At 42.1% G+C, this 18,930-nt stretch overlaps 3 protein-coding genes across 9 annotated transcripts; 2 read left to right on the top strand and 1 right to left on the bottom strand.

Moving 5' to 3' along the window:
• Positions 1–4,247, bottom strand: selenot1a (selenoprotein T, 1a). The gene is made up of 6 exons (XM_014190131.3): positions 4,010–4,247; positions 3,014–3,124; positions 2,204–2,330; positions 798–885; positions 504–668; positions 1–234 (listed from the first exon to the last, which is right to left on the bottom strand). The coding sequence occupies exons 1-5, from the start codon at positions 4,147–4,149 to the stop codon at positions 544–546; spliced, it is 591 nt and encodes a 196-aa protein (XP_014045606.1). The 5' UTR covers positions 4,150–4,247; the 3' UTR covers positions 1–234; positions 504–543.
• A 1,389-nt stretch (positions 4,248–5,636) lies between these two features.
• Positions 5,637–8,936, top strand: LOC106599069 (stress-associated endoplasmic reticulum protein 1). Its single transcript, XM_014190130.3, has 3 exons — positions 5,637–5,893; positions 6,229–6,304; positions 8,036–8,936. Exons 1-3 carry the CDS (start codon positions 5,810–5,812, stop codon positions 8,074–8,076), a joined length of 201 nt encoding a protein of 66 aa, XP_014045605.1. The 5' UTR covers positions 5,637–5,809; the 3' UTR covers positions 8,077–8,936.
• Positions 8,937–11,362: 2,426 nt separating this feature from the next.
• LOC106599064 (choline-phosphate cytidylyltransferase A) lies at positions 11,363–18,258 on the top strand. 7 transcript variants are annotated; one of them, XM_014190120.3, is made up of 10 exons: positions 11,363–11,706; positions 13,622–13,760; positions 14,472–14,592; positions 14,744–14,843; positions 15,022–15,138; positions 15,349–15,500; positions 15,628–15,706; positions 15,806–15,948; positions 16,631–16,819; positions 16,997–17,133. In XM_014190120.3, exons 2-10 carry the CDS (start codon positions 13,750–13,752, stop codon positions 17,027–17,029), a joined length of 945 nt encoding a protein of 314 aa, XP_014045595.2. In that variant the 5' UTR covers positions 11,363–11,706; positions 13,622–13,749; the 3' UTR covers positions 17,030–17,133. The 7 variants fall into 7 exon arrangements, with proteins under 7 accessions (XP_014045595.2, XP_045570510.1, XP_014045599.1 ...); XM_045714554.2 differs by having other exon boundaries at positions 11,365–11,706; positions 13,662–13,760; positions 17,030–18,258; XM_014190124.3 differs by having other exon boundaries at positions 11,365–11,706; positions 17,030–18,258.
• The last annotated feature ends 672 nt before the right edge of the window (positions 18,259–18,930 follow it).

Here is an 18,930-nt window from a genome sequence, read left to right as displayed (position 1 = left end):
TAAGAGACAAAACTGAATGTTTATTGCAACAAGATGAACGATCTGCAGCAGTAATAGTACAACAAAATGGCTGTTGCGGTTGCCGTAGATCCCAAGCCAGCATCAGGGGCGGGGAGTCTACGGGGCGTGGTGAGGAGAAATGGGGACATCCAGTCTGAGCTAGCAGTCTTCCTGCCTTCAGCGCAGACCTTCATTAACATCACCTCACAGTCCATTGAGAAACCCACCTCAAACCTGCAGAGGAAAAAGAGACAAAAGTGAGTACATCAAGCACATCCAAAAGTCCTTGAAGTTCTGTCAAAAAATGACACCCTAACTTTTGATGTAAGGTTGAGTAGGTTCAGTATTCCTAAACTGACAACTATGGTCATGTGAATAGAACATTTAAGTGCACAAACACCATACCACACAGTAAATTAGTCTGAGATATTGTGTGTGTGTGAGATGGTGGTTCTTTCCACTGTGCAGACTGAGGTGGATAGAAGACATGGAGGGTTCTGTACGTGGAGGGGTCTTTGGCTCCATCCGGGGGATGAGACGGGGTTAGGAGCGGTGGTGGGGGAGTGTGTCCATGGGTACATTCATCTTCATCTCGTTCTCCAGGATCTGGACCAGCTGCTGCATAGAGGGCAGGTGACCCGACTCCAGCTTGGACCACACTGGCACATCTGCCCAGGTAGGTACAGACAAATCAACTCTCCGCACTCTTTTCTGTGTGATGTTTTACAATGATGCAAGGTCCGTGGAGGATTTGTGCATATTCATGCAAGCAAGTAATGTGACAAAGTGAGCCTTACCGTTTAACGTGATTTCAAACGCTCCTGTTGACATACACTGGTTTTCAATCATGTTGCTGAAGAAGAACACCATCATGCAGGCATAAATCTGAAAGACGCAGAAACAGAATATCAACACCAATCGATGAGTGTTTGGCCATGGATTCCATCCTCTCTGGGGCATGTCTAACATGACACAGAGATAAATTATGTCTACACATCAGGATTTGAGATTAAATGGGGCAAAGTTCATTGGTTGTCAATTCAATACTTTGAGTTAGAAAGTTTGTATATAACATGTATATAAAAGTATAGATAGCAATCTGAAATTGTTCCCATAGCCTTACGTCTGTGTACCCCAGCTCAAGGATAAAACAGCAACATGTTAAAGCGGTAAGCAGAGGAACACACAAGAGCAATGTAGTGCTCCTGCTTACATAACCCAAGTACATTCTTATTTGCCCACAGTGTGTTTTGCATATACTGTAAGCAGCAAAAGTATTTGGACAGTGACACATTTTGTTGTTTCGGCTCTGTACTCCAGCGCTTTAGATTTGAAATTATACAATGGCAATGGGGTTAAAGCTTTCATTTGAGGGTATTTTCATCCATATCAGGTGAACCCCCCCATTTTAGGGGACCAAAAGTATTGGGTAAAATTCACTTGTGTATTAAAGTAGTAAAAAGGTTATTATTTTCGTCCCATATTCCTAGAACGCAATGATTACATCAAGGTTGTTATTCTACAAACGTGTTAGATACATTTGCTGTTTGTTTTGGTTGTGTTTCAGATTATTTTGTGCCCAATAGAAATGAATGGAAAATAACGTGTCATTTTGGAGTCAATTTTATTGTAAATAAGAATAGAATGTTTTCAAAACACTTCTACATTAATGTCGATGCTACCATGATTACAGATAATCCTGAATGAATCGTGAATAATGAGAGAGAAAGTTTATCAGAAATATCATACCACCCCATCCCAATAAGTGCTACCCACCCCTGGTGAGAGGTTAGCATGTCTTGGGGGAATGATATTTGTGCGACTAACTTTCTCGCTCTACTGTTGGAGCTCACTGTATATATGGATGGGATTTCAATACTGCCTGCACTCTACTTCAGCACCACTGGCTCATGTCACCTTGGAGATCCAGGTTCATAGCCAGGGAAAACAACAAACAGTTGTTATGAACTCCCATGGGTAAGGTATGAGAGTGTGTGTGTGTGTCTCAGTAGTCACTACTCAGTAGTGACTTGTCTATGACTACTATTACATTTTCAATGCATCTCTTAAGGACTGAGTTAAATAAACACAAATCAACATGGCTATACTTAAACTGCAGAGTATTGTTATACAATAGCATACGGTTTGCCTGTGATGCTAACACCAAGTGTCATGTAGCATTTTTTACCTAAGAGATTCTCACCTTATTCTCCTGTCCCCAGACCCAGATGCCTGGAGCTTGCATGCCGCAGAGGGCAAAGGGGTCCTTGCCAATGATGATCAGTCCGATCAGTGCCAGCTTGAACATGGACAGGAAGGAAGCAACGTGTCTGAGGACAGCAAACAAGATGTTAAATTCCAGAGAGAGGGTAAAACATAGAGTGGCAGATATCAAGGTGTAAAATCGTCAGCAAAGAAAAGGATTTTGCACCCGGCCGTATGTAGTGCGTTGGCCCTAAGGCCCAGAACAGATGAAGACCTGAGGGTCAATTTGTTGTTAACAACCACACATGGGAGAATACATTGCAATACGCTTCCAATTTAAGTGCCGTGTTTCCATGGTATGGTGGCACACAGTATAACCAGTTCTTTTGATATACACTAGATGTCTGAGAGGGAGCGCTGTGTTGAAGCCACTGTGCCTCCATCATAGCACTCCTATAGAAATTAATTTATTAATGTCTACATTGTTATAGACACCTAAATGCATAATTGTAATGACATAATGCATTATTACATTGTGAGCTAAACATAAAAATAAAAAGGTAAAAACAAACATTTTAATTAAAGTATAATTTTTGAGATGACTAATGTAACTGTCCCCACAACACAAATACATGTAATTTTGTCCTTGAAACCTTTAACTGAAATACTGTAGAAATTCATTCATTCCTATGGAGGACTGCTCCTACTGCGGAGTGCCAATATGGCCGACCGGTGGCTTCAAAGCCTCAATGGCCAATACATAACATCAGCAATCCAGGGTTTATATACATCATTGAGGGTAACTTACCGGTAGAGGGGTAGAGGAAGGTAGTTCTCTCCCTCAATACGGATGTCTGGGTACCGCTGGTACAAGGCCTGCATGTACTCCTCAAACACCCTCTTGTACCCTCAGGAGATGCTGAGTGGGAGTTGGAGAGAGAGTCAAACAGGGCCAGAGTCAGGGGACCAGACAGTGATGCACTCAGAAAAACACACGGTCCTCAGAGGCAAGGCTAGATACACTTGGTCACAGCCAAACAGACAACCATATACACAAACTAGAGTTCAACGTTATCTTTGATTGGTTGTTGCGACTTCCATGCTAATACTGGTGTGTTGTCAGTAAAGCATGTGGTGACATTTCATTGTATGGCACACGGTTACTCTATTGCACAAATGCATCATTAAACTACTGAATATAGCCATTTCACATTCCTAACACATCTCCCTTGGTCTGAGTTAATACCATGCTCTTGAAATGGTATAAATTAATCCAACAGTTATTGCCTACATGGGCAGGCAAATCACAGGATTAACCATTTGACAGTGGAAGTAGAGTAGCTAACTAGATGTTTTTTCAAACTCTCACCTACAGATGATTAATTAACAACAGACAAAACACGGTTGTCATTTAGCTACATAAACATGTGGATGTTGTTAGCTAACCAAAAATACTGCGCTGATTAAGTGTCTTTGACTGCACCCACCCAACTTCCTGGGCAGAATTAGCTAGCTAGTTACCTAATAGGATTTAACTAGCTACAGAAGCTTTGCACTGCCGTAGCTAGGTTCGTTAACTCGTTACCCCTAGGTAAATCATTCATTCAGGAAAAATAGGTTAGATAATGTTTTGAACAAAAATATGGGCCACCTCACCAGTTTGACAGTCAATTTGATTACATGGAAATTATAACGATTCTGGTCCCGAGACAGGAAATGCACATTCTGTTTAGACACACACGAGCAAGTAGCTAATGCTAACTGAACAACCGAGGTCTACTCAAAATGTATTGTCCTCCCTTACCAGATTTGGAATTTAAGAAGTGGCCCTGTTGCAAATTGCATCTTCATCTTCTTAATGCCGCTGTTATCAGCCGACGCAGCACAGTACAAGGAGAGAACTCCTAGAAATATGATCGAAAAAGGTAGCCACCTCTCCGCCATTCTGCTACGATTTCTTCACTACTGCATCAGTCCCGTCCCCCACTCTGCTCTGTTAAACTATTGCCGCGTTCACGTTCTAGACGGAACTAGGAAATACTTAAATGTCCGACTTGCTAACTGATTGAACGCGGCAAGTATATAACTGCAACCAGTTAAAAGTCGGACATTTCAGAGATCCGACCAGTATGAACGCAGCATATTGCCCGAGAAATTGAGTCAAGTGAAACGTCACAGTACAGTGAAAAATTAAGCACATGTATAATAAATTCAGTGATTTTTCTGAGTATGAATATACACGACAGTACACCTTTAAAGCCACTTACAAAAAACACGTTAACTAGCCAATTTTAAGGCTCCTAAGTGGCGCAGCGGTCTAAGGCACTTCATCTCGGTGCTAGAGGCGTCACTACAGACCCTGGTTCGATCACGGGCTGTATCACAACCGGCCGTGATCGGGAGTCCCATAGGGCGGCGCACAATTGGCCCAGCGTCGTCCAGGTTAGGGGGTAGGCCGTCATTGTAAATAATAATTTGTTCTTAACTGACATGCCTAGTTAAATAAAGGTTAAATAAAAAATATCGTTGCTCAACCAGAGAAAGTCTGTTTAAAAAAAAAATCTAAGAAGAAAGAGTGCCTTTCTATGTTATTAGAATGTAATTTATTTCGCCATGTATCTAAAAAAAATGGGGGGGGGTGAAATTACTACATTCCGCAAGTGAAGTATGACATAGTAGCCTAACGAGAGGAAGCCCAGTGGACGGCAGTGGGGGAAGATGAAACGAGATGGATTTTGGCTGACAAATATGCAAATATATTAGAACACGCCAATAGGATCTCGCTAGCTTTTGCGTGTTCTGCCACTTTGACTCATTTGTAGCCAATTGAAATGACAAGCTGTGGTCTATCTTGGTTTAGTTATAAAACTCTTTGGCATAGGTAAATAGATACACGTCATCATTAAAGACCGCATCACAAGAACGAACGCTTTGAAATTGATGCGCAACGAGCGTTCAATGAGTAGGTGACGGTTTACCTGTACAATTGAATTATCAACAACAAAAAATATGTAAATTGTAATATTGAGTTATCTTACTGCACACAACCAAGTGCCTTGCCTGTCATCTAACTGTGGATTGAATATATTAGTACTGTAACGACCCTGGGTTTATAAGCACGAAAATCGACTCTGCCGCTTGAGTACATTCTGATCATTGTTTGTTTGGGTAACCATTGTCCTACCTTACATGTTCCCCTATACAAGAATGAAGACTACTGAAATGAACATGTCACTGTCAAGTGCATTAGGTTTGCATTTACTACATATATCAACGTCGAAAGAGCTGAAGTGCTAGAATTGTGAAACTACACTAGCAAACGCAATAATATCGTAAGCGCTAGTTTGTAATGATCAAAGTGGGAAGAACTATATCGGCACACAGTGGGCGGCGGAAAGATATAGCAAGTTCGAAATGCGGTCTTCCTGTGTGGGCGGGCTTAAGACTTTGCATACGTAGACATTTGCACTGCTTTTATTCTCCCTTTTGAAACATTTTGTACTGTAGAGTAGACGAGTGCCAGCTGCATACCAGTGAGCCAGATTAACCATATAACTAACATTCCACATTTTGTTAAATAATTCATAACCTACTTATTTGGAAGATGGTCGCCAAACAGAGGATTCGTATGGCCAACGAAAAACACAGCAAGAATATCACGCAAAGAGGCAACGTAGCCAAATCTACGGTAACATTTGAACCATTTTATTTTGGTTTGCAAACGGGTTAAGGAATATGTTACTTAAAATGAGTAACTAGCAAATGCTTAATTGTCTGATTGCTTTTTTTTTTTTCTCAACCTTTACGTATGCTTTGCCCATAGTATATGCAAATTGCCCAGCTCAAGCTTTCAATCTTTGGTCAGCTGTTGCAATAGTATCCATGAAATGTAACATCATACAAAGTTGTTTACATTCTATTTAAACAGCTGTATGTTTCTGATTACAGGTTTGTGAATTATACATGTTTGACCGTTGACATGTTAGTACAGTAGCATGACGTGTACTGTATTTGGTTTCACAGAGAAACCCTCAAGATGATAAGGTGGCTGTGGGACCCTGGCTGTTGGCCCTCTTCATCTTTGTTGTGTGTGGATCAGGTGAGTTCTGTTGACTATTTTACTAATGATGAACAGAACTCTGAAATTGATCCATACTTTATCCCAGACACTTTTGTTGATCTGAAAGGATTGGAAAGGTGTATCCAACCATTCTGCCGAGGTTGTCATAAGGCCAGATGAATCCAAATTGCTTACCTATCTATACCTTTGAGGTCTACAAGTGTAGTTTTGGAACGTGAAATCGTAGTGCTGGGGCAAATTGTGTCCTCCCTTTGCTTCTTTCTTCATATCTTAAATGAGCATGCGTATGCAGAATCTTGTTTTTCTTTTTCTCTCTCAAGCATGTGCAGGTGTTCCCATTCCCACAGGTGTGATGTCTTGTACGACTTGTTATGGTGCTGAATATATCGTTGAAATAAAAAACATATCTCATAACCTTATCTCACAAACAGTCTTTGAAGTAGACCAGGGGTGTAATCATTAGTCCAAACTGTAGCAAACGGAAAATCTTTTGCAACAAAAATGTGTTTCTATTGGACAAATTCAGGTAGGTCCCTCCCTGTTTGGTTCCTAGTATACACCCACGTCTACAGTGTGAAAGTTCCGCCTACTTCCTGGATCATGGACCACTCTGTTTTTGAATGGCCTTCAAGATATCATCAAATTCATATGTAAGATTATATTCATATTCGTGGAATAATTTACATTTACCTGATGCCTTTCATTAAGGTTTTTCAATGACGTTTTATTTTTGCGTAATTGAAAATGTTCAAAGGCATTGGGTAGAATTAAATGAATCCACGAATACTAATATAAGTCTACATGTACAGTATCTTAAATGGTCACGGTTTCATGATGCTATAATAAGGCCATTTAAAAACAGTGTGGGACATGATCCAGGAAGTAGGCAGGACCTTCATACCGTAATCAAACCAAGCAATGGTCTCATTAGGGGGTTGTTAGGCTCTTTAATATATGCCATATAGCAGATGCTTTTATCCAAAGTGACTTACAGTCATGGGTGCATACATTTTATGTATGGGTGGTCTCTGGAATGGAATCCACTACCCTGGCGTTACAAGCGCCATGCTCTACCAACTGAGCTTCAAAGGACCACTATATCTCCTGACAGCCATAGGGTTGTCAGCCTTTGCACATCTATTTTTTTGTCAATATTTGCTTTTTAACAGGCAATATCAATGCGCTTGTTGCCTCTCTCAGCTAATATTGGTGAAGGACAAATTTTGTGTTCGAAGAAGTGTTCGAAGAACTCCGCCTGCTAACTGTTGGGAGTCTGTTTTCGTCTTCTATCCTGGGTCAGACAAAATGTTTGTACTGTTTCTGTGTGGTCTGATTTGACATTTTGGCTTACTCCCTTGTCCTCCCCTCCCGCTGTTTGTCCCAGTCCAAGCTTTTAGTAGTCAGTGGGTTTGGCAACACTTTCAGAGATTCCAGCAGAACATAATAGTGCAATTACATTAGTCACCTTGAACACATAAATTAATACTTTGCAGGAAAGGAGGGCTATAGTCCCACTGGCGAGTTAAAAGAAAGGAGAAAAGGCAGACTATTCCAGCAGTACATTCTGGTCAGTTCCCAACAGTGTTCCGAGCTTCAATGACGACTGTTGTTGTCAGCGAATAAAAACCTTCACTTTGGGTCAGGGTTTTCTAGCGTCATCTGAGGGATTCTTCGACTCAGCTAAATTCCTTGTCAATGAACTCCAGTGTAGATTTATTTTCTTAACATTTGAATTATCTCTCTCCACAGCTATTTTCCAGATCATTCAAAGCATTCGGATGGGCATGTAGGATGACATGTCCACCCTGTCCATTCCACTCAGTATCCGCCCAACCAAGTACCACCTCTCTCAGCTCAATGACGTCCCATTATCCTTCACTCAACATTCTCAGTCTTCTTAAGTTGCACACAGCTAGGCCAAGGACGATGAGCCACTGTCTTGCACTTTTAGTGACGTTCTGTTCTTAATTTGTATTATTTTGTTTGACCCTTGTTATTTGTCTTTCTGGTTACTTTTGGCATGCTCTGTCAAGTCATTCCTACCTTGTGCCTTAAATGATAGAGGTTAACAATTTTCAGTACACAACAAAAAGCCATTCAAGCTGCATTCCAATAGTGGGGTTTCTGAAATAATAAGGTGATGTGCTCTGTCAATCTCAGGCAAGTTGGCCATCTTGTGGAATTGTGAGCTCTGTTTTTGGTGGTCCTTTCTGGAAGTCTTATTTGCCACCACTTTGCTGTAATTTCACTGTGTAATATGAACTTCAATTTCTTCTTTAATTTAGTGAATTGAAAGAAATGTTCTGTTTTGCTTTGAACGTGTTTTCTGTTTGGTAGAATGACCAAATGCCTTGGTCAGACTGGAAAGAAATTCAGCAACACAAATCTTAGCACAAGATTTGAAGCTGGATATAATACTCATGCCAAAAGAACAACTAAATGGTAGAAACCAGAGCCATGTATTTAGAAAGTTAGGACATTGAAGTTATGGCATTATGATGCATTTACATGACACCGTATAGTCAAAGAGTTCCATATGGCAGCCATGTTAGCTCCCTATGGACAATATTAACCAATAGCAGTACATGGAATTTTCTAAATTTTAAACAATGCTATGTAACTGAATGTCTATAATTAAAATACTTGTCATATAAATGGAATGCTCAAGGCTGCTAACATGGCGTTGGTTTAAGAAGTTGGGCAAACTATGGTTTTGGTAGAAATTATTTGTACGTAATGATAAGCAGTCCTATTTTTTTGCGGTCTAGTCCTCATCTACCTTTTAAATATTTTGTATCTATTGATTGGCCCTGCCTATTCTTGCAGCTTTGGGATTGTCAACTGATCCACAGTCAGTTGAATATGGATCAATAAAAGTAAGATAAGGACATCTTCAAGCTTTGATAGTTAATCTGACATCCTGTCCTCATGTTTACAGAAACAGTTCAAGGCTCAAGCTTACTGGATAAAATGTAATTATCTTCACTAAACCAGTGTTTAGAAGTAAATATTAAGGGCTGGATGAAAATGACAACCTGGTTATTTTACTGTGCATAAAGTATGCTGGCAATGTAAGAGCGAAATTAATAAAATATGATAATTGGTACATTATTTTGCGTGCTTTTCTTATGTAAGATACCAATCATCACCCAGAATAAATACTAACATATTTGCATGTACAGTTGAAGTCAGAAGTTTACATACAATTTAGCCAAATACATTTAAACTCAGATTTTCACAATTCCTGACATTTAATCCCAGTACAAATTCCCTGTTTTAGGTCAGTTAGGATCACCACTTTATTTTAAGAATGTGAAATTTCAGAATAATAGGAGAGTGATTTATTTCAGCTTTTATTTCTTTCATCACATTCCCAGTGGGTCAGACGTTTACATACACTCAATTATTATTTGGTAGCATTGCCTTTCAATTGTTTAACTTGGGTCAAATGTTTCAGGTAGCCGTCCACAAGCTTCCCACAATAAGTTGGGTGAATTTTGGCCCATTCCTCCTGACAGAGCTGGTGTAACTGAGTCAGGTTTGTAGGCCTCCTTGCTCGCACACACTTTTTCAGTTCTGCCCACACATTTTCTATGGGATTGAGGTCAGGGTTTTGTGATGGCCACTCCAATACCTTGACTTTGTTGTCCTTAAGCCATTTTGCCACAACTTTGGAAGTATGCTTGGTGTCATTGTCAATTTTGAAGACCCATTTGCGACCAAGCTTTAACTTCCTGACTGATGTCTTGAGATGGCGCTTCAATATATCCACATAATTTTCCTCCCTCATGATGCCATCTATTTTGTGAAGTGCACCAGTCCCTCCTGCAGCAAAGCACCCCCACAACATGATGCTGTCACCCCGTGCTTCACGGTTGGATTGGTGTTCTTCGGCATGCAAGCCTCCCTTTTTTCCTCTAAACATAACGATGGTCATTATGGGCAAACAGTTCTATTTTTGTTTCATCAGACCAGAGGACATTTCTCCAAAAAGTACGATCTTTGTCCCCATGTGCAGTTGCAAACCGTAGTCTGGCTTTTTTATGCCGGTTTTGGAGCAGTGGCTTCTTCTTTGCTGAGCGGCCTTTCAGGTTATGTCGATATAGGACTCGTTTTACTGTGGATATAGATACTTTTGTACCTGTTTCCTCCAGCATCTTCACAAGGTCCTTTGCTGTTGTTCTGGGATTGATTTGCACTTTTCGCACCAAAGTACGTTCATCTCTAGGAGACAGAACGCGTCTCCTTCCTGAGCGGTATGACGGCTGCGTGGTCCCATGGTGTTTATACTTGCGTACAATTGTTTGTAAAGATGAACGTGGTACCTTCAGGCGTTTGGAAATTGTTCCCAAGGATGAACCAGACTTGTGGAGGTCTACAATTTGTTTTCCGAGGTCTTGGCTGATTTCTTTGGATTTCCCCATGATGTCAAGAATTTTCCAAGCTGTTTAAAGTCACAGTCAATTTAGTGTATGTAAACGTCTTGACCCACTGGAATTGTGATACAGTGAATTATAAGTGAAATTACTTGTGTCGTGCACAAAGTAGATGTCCTAACCGAATTGCCAAAACTATAGTTTGTTAACAAGAAATTTGTGGAGTGGTTGAAAAACGAGTTTTAATGACTCCAACCTAAGTGTATGTAAACTTCCGACTTCAACTGTATGTATGTGTACACACACACACACACACACACACACACACACACACACACACACACACACACACACACACACACACACACACACACACACACACACACATCAGTGGGGGCTGCTGAGGGGAGGATGGCTCAAAATAATAGCTGGAATAGTATCAAACACATGGTTTTGATGTTTGATTCCATTCACTACATTCCAGTCATAACACTTCGTTCCAGCCATTATTATGAGACATCCTCCCCTGGCATGCATGCATACATACATAATATTGTAGTTTCCTGAAAAGGAATTTGCCTGAATAGTTAGTTGCCTCAAGGTGGCAGAATAATACCGTTCTCTGACTTCAGAGATTTTAGCGGAAAATTCACCGGAAATATCAGGCTACGCATTAAAAAATAACGTCATTTCCTGGAAAGGTGCTCTGGTTGTTGTAGTTCCTATGTGGAGTAAACCTGTCAATCCGAGGATTGCAGAAGTACTGTGTTGATAATCCGTCTGCTCTTCCCCTCTACATATCGAGCTGCTGGCACAGTTCGTGACATTGGACTAACGTTACCTGAATGTTGGGAGTCGGTAAATTGTTATACTAGCTAGTTATTGAATTTAGCGTTAGCCAACAGCTAGCTAGTTAGCAGCAGAAAGCACACCAACTTCACAGTCAGTAGGTAGCAAAGATTTTCCTAGAACACTGCCTATGAGCTAGTTTGCAACAGTAACGTTAGCTATTTCTACACTGCAAACCCCAGGCCAAGCACAACGGTAAGTTCGTGAATCATATTACAGCTTGGTATTTTTAGCTAGCTAGCTATAGTGTGATCAGAATGGTTTCCCATAGAGTTATACTTGGCACAACTGGCTACCTAGCTAGCTACGTACTTTGTTGGATTGTCAGAGATAGTCAAGCTAATATATGGAAGACAGCTTGTTAAGACTGGACATCTGCACTTCGAGGTCACTCTCTCTTTGTCAGTTCAACGAAGCTAGCTACGTGTGATAACCCCTACCTCCGCCTTTCTCTCTACTATCAGATGACAATAGATTGCTGTAGATTATAGCCAGCAGATACACCCCGTTTGCTTACAGCTGCACACGGTCGGACAGGCTTCCCGTGTAAAGGCATCCATTGGCATACTTCCATCCAAACAGTTTGGTACAGTTAAGCATATATTATGACAACATTTTGTGACGTTTAGGTCTTCGGCAAGGTTTTTGGGGGGTGGTCGTGCACACACTTTTTTGAGTCTATGCTCCTTTATTGGTGATTGTTGTCAGTCAACAAGAGATGACTAATTTTCATGCAAATGTTTTCACTTAAGAAATACTGCACCAAACATCCCAGTTTGATGTAAAATTGCGAGACTGAGATCTCCTTGTCAAAATGTATGATTTCTTGAGTTATCTTAGATTCATTCTGACTATTTTGAGGAAATGGCTACAGTGTCTCAAGATGGGTAAACAGTAATATTGCTGTTTTTTTCCGTGTTATTCAAGTATAGGTACTTTAAAGTGAAGGTTTGTCTCGAGAAAATATTTTGTGTGCATGAACAACTTTTTTTTTTTAAATTACCTTGCCGGTGAGCGTAACGTCACAGTGTCATCATAATATATGCACAAACTGGACTGTTTTGGATTGTAAGCATGCGGACGCCTTTACTCGACACAGGAAGCCCGTCTGACCCTTGTGCAGCTGTAGGTGAGCCTTCCATGAGATCAGTTAGTGGGTTGTGACTTTACAAGCATTGTTATTTTCCAGTCTACAGACAATAATCTTCTAGCAATGTGTGTGTGTGAGAGAGAAAGGGAGGGAGTAAGTGACAACTTTGGTGACACATACATACGTTTTACTATCCGTGTGTGGACCTAAAATTGATTTCAATTAAAAATCCAATTTTCAATAACCCCTAACTCATATCACTATCCCCTAACCGTAATTGTAATCCTAAACCTAACCCCTAAGCATAACATAGCCATTGTCCTCGTGGGGAAGTGGGAACTGTCCCAATAAGGGAGACTTTTCCTTGTTTTTCTATCCTTGTGGGGACTTTGGGGGATTTCCGGTACCCATGAAGATAGTAATACAAGCCCACACAGTCACTTTACTAGATGATGTGGAATGGAATCATTTTTGTAGTCTAAAGTCGCTAACTGGTCCAATGGAACACACACACGGGTAAATAGTTATGGCAACGTTGTGTTTTAACTGTTTCAGTTTGGCACCAGTTTACATTACAAGTAGCCTATCACTTTTGCAAATCGCATGTATCGTCCTTGGTCTTCTCCTTATCGCAACCAATTTCAGACATGACATGTGAATCTCTGAAACACAACGCTGTCCAAGAAAGGCCGAGCTTGTTGAGCAGTAGTACCTTTTGACTAAAGAATATTACAGCCGTCAAACGTACTTCAACACTCGACTACCCTAAAGTGGAGTGAGTTTTTTTAACCCGTCACTGATTTTGTTAGTGCAAAGGCATGTCCGGAATTAGACGAGGCAAAAAATACAAATCTTAAATTCTTTCCTGAAAAATGTGTTTATTTATTATTTCAACACCAGTCTGCGCATGAAACCTGAACGGTATTAGTGTCGACTTGAAAGTGTGGGTGATTGAAAGGCCAGTGAACGTGTTCACCGACAACACGGGTTATTATGTAACGGCACAATTCGACCCTGCAGACGCAGAAACACACCACCCGACCTTTCTACCTCCTTGTAGTGCCTAGTGGATGGACGCTGCCCTGTGGTGGAAAATGGAATTGGCGTGAATTGCATTCAATGTAGACTCACTGGGGAGAGACTGATCTATGACAGACAGGTAACTGCCAAAATAAAGGAAACACTTGAGTTAATGAGGGATACAAAGTATATTGAACGCAGGTGCTACCACACAGGTGTGGTTCCTGAGTTAATTAAGCAAGAAACATCCCATCATGCTTAGGGTCATGTATATAAATGCCCAGTTGCCCATTATTTTGGCTACCATGGCTAGAAGAAGAGATCTCAGTGACTTTGAAACAGGGGTCTCAAATGAGCATAGGGGGGTTAAAGGGTGTGTTTGTGTGTCTCAGTCACCAGATTTAAAACCAATCAAACACTTATGGGAGATTCTGGAGCGGTGCCTGAGACAGCCTTTTCCAACACCATCAACAAAACAGCTGATGGAATGTCTCATGGAAGAATGGTGTCACATCCCTCCAATAGAGTTCTAGACTCTTGTAGAATCTATGCCAAGGTGCATTGAAGCTGATCTGATCTGGAGGTCCAAAGCCCTATTAAGACACTTTATGTTGGCATTTCCTTTATTTTGACAGGCTTATTTTTTACAAAGGTATAACCTTCAGTAGCCGCAATAAGACTCCTTGTTTGCACATCCCGCTACAGGTGAATGTTGTTTTTGTCCATGCAGACAGCAAATTCTCTAATTTGGAATAGTGCATCTTATTGCTTTTTCTTTTTAAGCAAGATGATAGCTGTTACTGTGTGTGTGTGTGTGTGTGTGTGTGTGTGTGTGTGTGTAACATTTCAGCCACGGGATGGAGGCCCACAGCTCAAGCCGGTCCAGCCTGTCCAGGAAGAGGAGGAGAGATGGGTCTAACGGAGAGACCGAGGAGGTAGAACGGCCTGGGAAAGTCCCAAGATCCACCGTGGTGAGTGAGGAAGAGGCTTTGTGTGTGTGTGAGCAGACTTCATTTACAGGGAGTTGATGTGTGTTGGTTAAGATAAGAAAGTGAGTCATGATTCTTATGAAGGAAACCCTTCTTATGGTTGTCATGGTAATAATGTGTATTCGTACACTAGGGTTTAAAAGATCCCGCCCCCTATGCTGATGAGCTGGAGTCGGCTGAGGACACTCCATACCTGCGAGTCAGTATGGAGGAGGCCAAGAGGGGAACTCCATGTGAGTCGCACACACACATCAACACACACTCACTCAGAAACACATCTCAATCACTCTCAAACTGTAGCAAGCAGTACCATTCAAAAGACATGAACAGTTCTGAAAATATAAGGAATGTTTCTATATTGAAGTGACATGTGATTGGCTGTCATCACCATCATGTCCCTCTCTCCCAAAGTTGATAGGCCAGTTCGGGTGTATGCAGATGGCATCTTTGATGTGTTCCACTCAGGCCATGCCCGGGCCCTCATGCAGGCCAAGGGTCTCTTTCCAAACACACACCTCATTGTGGGCGGTGAGTGTCTCACTCTGGTTGTGTCAACCTTTCCTCGCTCAACATGCCTTGAGTGCCCTCTTGCTGGTTTACTGTCAGTCCATTTATTTGGTTCTTCTGAGGAAATAGTTTGGAGGCATAACGCCAAGCACCCTCTATGTAAAGTGCTAGAACTAATTCAAGTTTATTCACTACCCCTGAACCGCCGTGCTTCTTTTCCTCTCGTCTCAGTGTGTAGTGACGACTTGACACACAAGTTCAAGGGGTTCACGGTGATGAACGAGGACGAGCGCTACGACGCAGTCAGCCACTGTCGCTACGTGGACGAGGTCGTCAGGAACGCGCCCTGGACACTTACGCCAGAGTTCCTCTCCAAGCATAGAGTGAGAGGGAAGGATGGGGGGGAATGGAACACAATGTTGTGTGTTCAGAGTGTGTATTTTATCTGTGCAGTGTATATTTGTGGGTATAATGTATTCCTTCTCTCATTCACCCCCCTCACCCCACCAGATCGACTTTGTTGCCCATGACGACATCCCATATACATCAGCAGGCCAGGATGACGTTTACAAGCACATCAAGGAGGCAGGTGGGTACTAGGAAACCAGCAGGAATGTCCATAATGAATGTCCTGGTACCGTGTGTCTGTCACGATGACCTCTCACCGTTTGGCCCCTTGTGCCTACAGGCATGTTTGCGCCTACCCAGCGGACAGAGGGAATCTCCACCTCGGACATCATCACGCGCATCGTCCGCGACTATGACGTGTACGTGAGACGCAACCTGCAACGCGGCTACACGGCCAAGGAGCTCAACGTCAGCTTCATCAATGTAACACTTCATGTTACTCAATGTAACACTTCATGTTACTATCATTCTTATTAGTAGTAATGATGGTATTTGGTTGTGATGACTTTTGGTGAGTCATAAGGAGCAGTAGTTGTGAGAGGTAGCTATTGGTCTATTTGTCATTGCAGTGCTTGAGGTGTCACTACAGACCCGGGTTCATTGCCAGGCAGTGTTACAGCCGGTCCATGACCGGGAAACCCATGAGGCAGCGCACAATTGGCCCAGCATCGTCCGGGTTAGGGGAGGGTTTTACCGGCCGGGATTTCTTTGTCCAATCGCGCTCTAGCGACTCTTTGTGGTGGGCTGACTTCGATCGTCAGCTGGACGGTGTTTCCTCCAACACATTGGTGCGGCTGGCTTCCGGGTTAGGCGAGCAGTGTGACTTATCAGGGTCGTGTTTCGGAGGGGACACATGGCTCACGGCCTTCGCCTCTCCCGAATCCGTAGGGGAGTTGCAGCGATGGGACAATTGGATACCATGAAATTGGGGTGAAAAAGGTATATTTGTCATGGAAGACAGTGGAATCAGAATTAGTAGTACTAGTTGTATTTGAATAAAAGCTGCTAGGGAACATGATTTGTTTACTAGTTTAGTGCAGTCTCACTTGCCAAGGTCTGGCGTTATGACATTGCACTGGTATGACACTGTGTCCCTGTCTTTCAGGAGAAGAAGTACCACCTGCAGGAGCGTGTGGACAAGGTGAAGAGGAAGGTGAAAGATGTGGAGGAGAAGAGTAAGGAGTTTGTGCAGAAGGTGGAGAACAAGAGCATCGACCTCATCCAGAAGTGGGAGGAGAAGTCCCGGGAGTTCATTGGCAACTTTCTGCAGATGTTCGGCCCTGAGGGAGCACTGGTGAGAACTTTTTGTTTTGTGTGTGTATTGTAATGTAGACTAGAATGGTGTCTTTTGTGGCAATCCTAATTTACTGCTCTGGGGAATAATATAGTGTAGCGTTCAATGGAAGATGTGCTGTAGATCAACGTGGATTTGTTTTATAGCCTAAGAACAACAAATTAACTTGGAATCTAGACTGAGATGCCACCTCTCTCTCTCTCTCTCTAGAAGCACATGTTGAAGGAGGGCAAAGGCCGCATGCTGCAGGCCATCAGCCCCAGACAGAGCCCCAGCAGCAGCCCCACCCGCGAGCGCTCCCCCTCGCCCTTCTTAAACAAGGCCTCACCTTCCCCTCCATCCCACCACAGCGCAGCACGGGGATACCCCATCAGCGAGGATGATGAGTCTGATGAAGATTAGGGCTCCCATTTTTTTTTTTTTATCTTGGTCTGTTAATCCCACCCCTTGGCCCATCAACAATATCAGCATTCAACCCCTCCAAACAAATTATCAGTGTGTCCACTTATATCTGTATAGCATTGTCCCTCATTTCATTTGCTCTACCCGTTTAATTTTTTCACTCCGTGTCCATTTTCTTATGGACTGTACTACTTTGTCAGTCCGAGGGGGGTTAATGCACATTGTTGCGGTCACATCTCTTAGTTTTATTCAGTCAGTAACCACTGGAGGCATTTGGAGCTGTGTGTTCATTACCCTTCATGTTACGTTTGTCACTAACATTTTCATTTGACATTATCAATGATTCCTCACTGATAGGAACATTTCTGATGCACGCTTCCTACTCAAGATGTTAATCTTAGCGAGGTGATTTTATTTTGTTAACCTTGAGTTTAGTGGGGAATTCAAGTGTGTCCCCCTATTGTGGGGTGTTTGGTGCACTGTTGAATTCCTTCTCAGCAGAGTTGAGTATTTTTCTTTGCAATGTAGGAACCATCAGTCCCTTAAACTCCCCTCAAAGTGTTAGTGTCTGAGTGTGTGCATGTATGTGTGTAGGCATGTCCTCCATCCATGGACTGACCTGGATTCAGCACATTATAATGCTTAGTTGGTTTTGATGGTCAGTCTTTGGACAGTGGATTTTAAAGTATAGTGCCCAGCATTTGAACTAGGGCTCAAAGGAAAACTTTTCAGGAGGTTCTAGTCAAACCCCCAAAAACAATGTGCCCAATAGCAAGACTTCATTTTAAAAACGACTGGAATACAATTGTATCCCATCTCTCCCTCCTGTATTTGGGCATTGCTTGTTTTTGGCTGTTGGCCCACCCCTTACTGGGCTTTGTCTCCATGGTGGCAAAGCAGGAGTGTTTGTTTTATTTCCTATATACAGTAGGCTAGCTGAAATATGGGATTATTGTAACTGTTAGATTTTAAAGAATCAGTCCAGTAAAATGTATCAATTAAAATTGCTTCTCATTAGAGGTATGGGCTATAGATCACTTGGTGGCAAGAGTTGTCTAACTATATACATGGATACAAGAACATTGTTTTAAGCATTATTTTACTGTTTGAGTTGAATTTGTTTAGCTCCTGAATGAGCAGGGCTAAGAGAAACGAGTAGAACATGTAAATGGAATTTTAAAAAAGTTAACCATGTACAATTTCTTTAAAAATGGTTGAATCCCCAATCCCTGATTGTAATAGCCTGGTGATCACACGACCAAGACGCAGTTACTGCACTCCAGACCAGCCACACATTAAATCAGAACCCTGCTCCGTGCACTAGCTGGACCTGTCCTTCGGGTTTTGCGAGATTGATTGGGCTGTGTGACCCTTGTCAAATCAACAGTAATCTACGCCAGGTCATATTGTCAACAAGGTGCATCATTCAGAAATGTCTTTTCCATAATGTATTCTCACATTTTCAAAACTAGTTTTACTTGGCAAGGCAGACACAGCACGTATGCATTTATCAAGAGAAACCATATCTATTCCAAGTCATTACTCTACGTGCTTGACATAGGTCACTTTGTTTTGAGCCGGCTTTGCATTAGTTTTGAAATTTGTTCAATCACTTCTCACCCGGGCCAGCTTAAACAAATCCCCCCCATTGGCTGCGTTCCAGTATGACTACATTGCAGATTTCACAACACCTAGATAGGTGTCGGTCA

The sequence above is a fragment of the Salmo salar genome, chromosome 03 (genome assembly GCF_965601325.2).
Source record: "Salmo salar chromosome 03, fSalSal1, whole genome shotgun sequence".
Lineage (NCBI taxonomy): Eukaryota > Metazoa > Chordata > Actinopteri > Salmoniformes > Salmonidae > Salmo > Salmo salar.
This window is presented reverse-complemented; position numbering and strand designations above follow the sequence as displayed.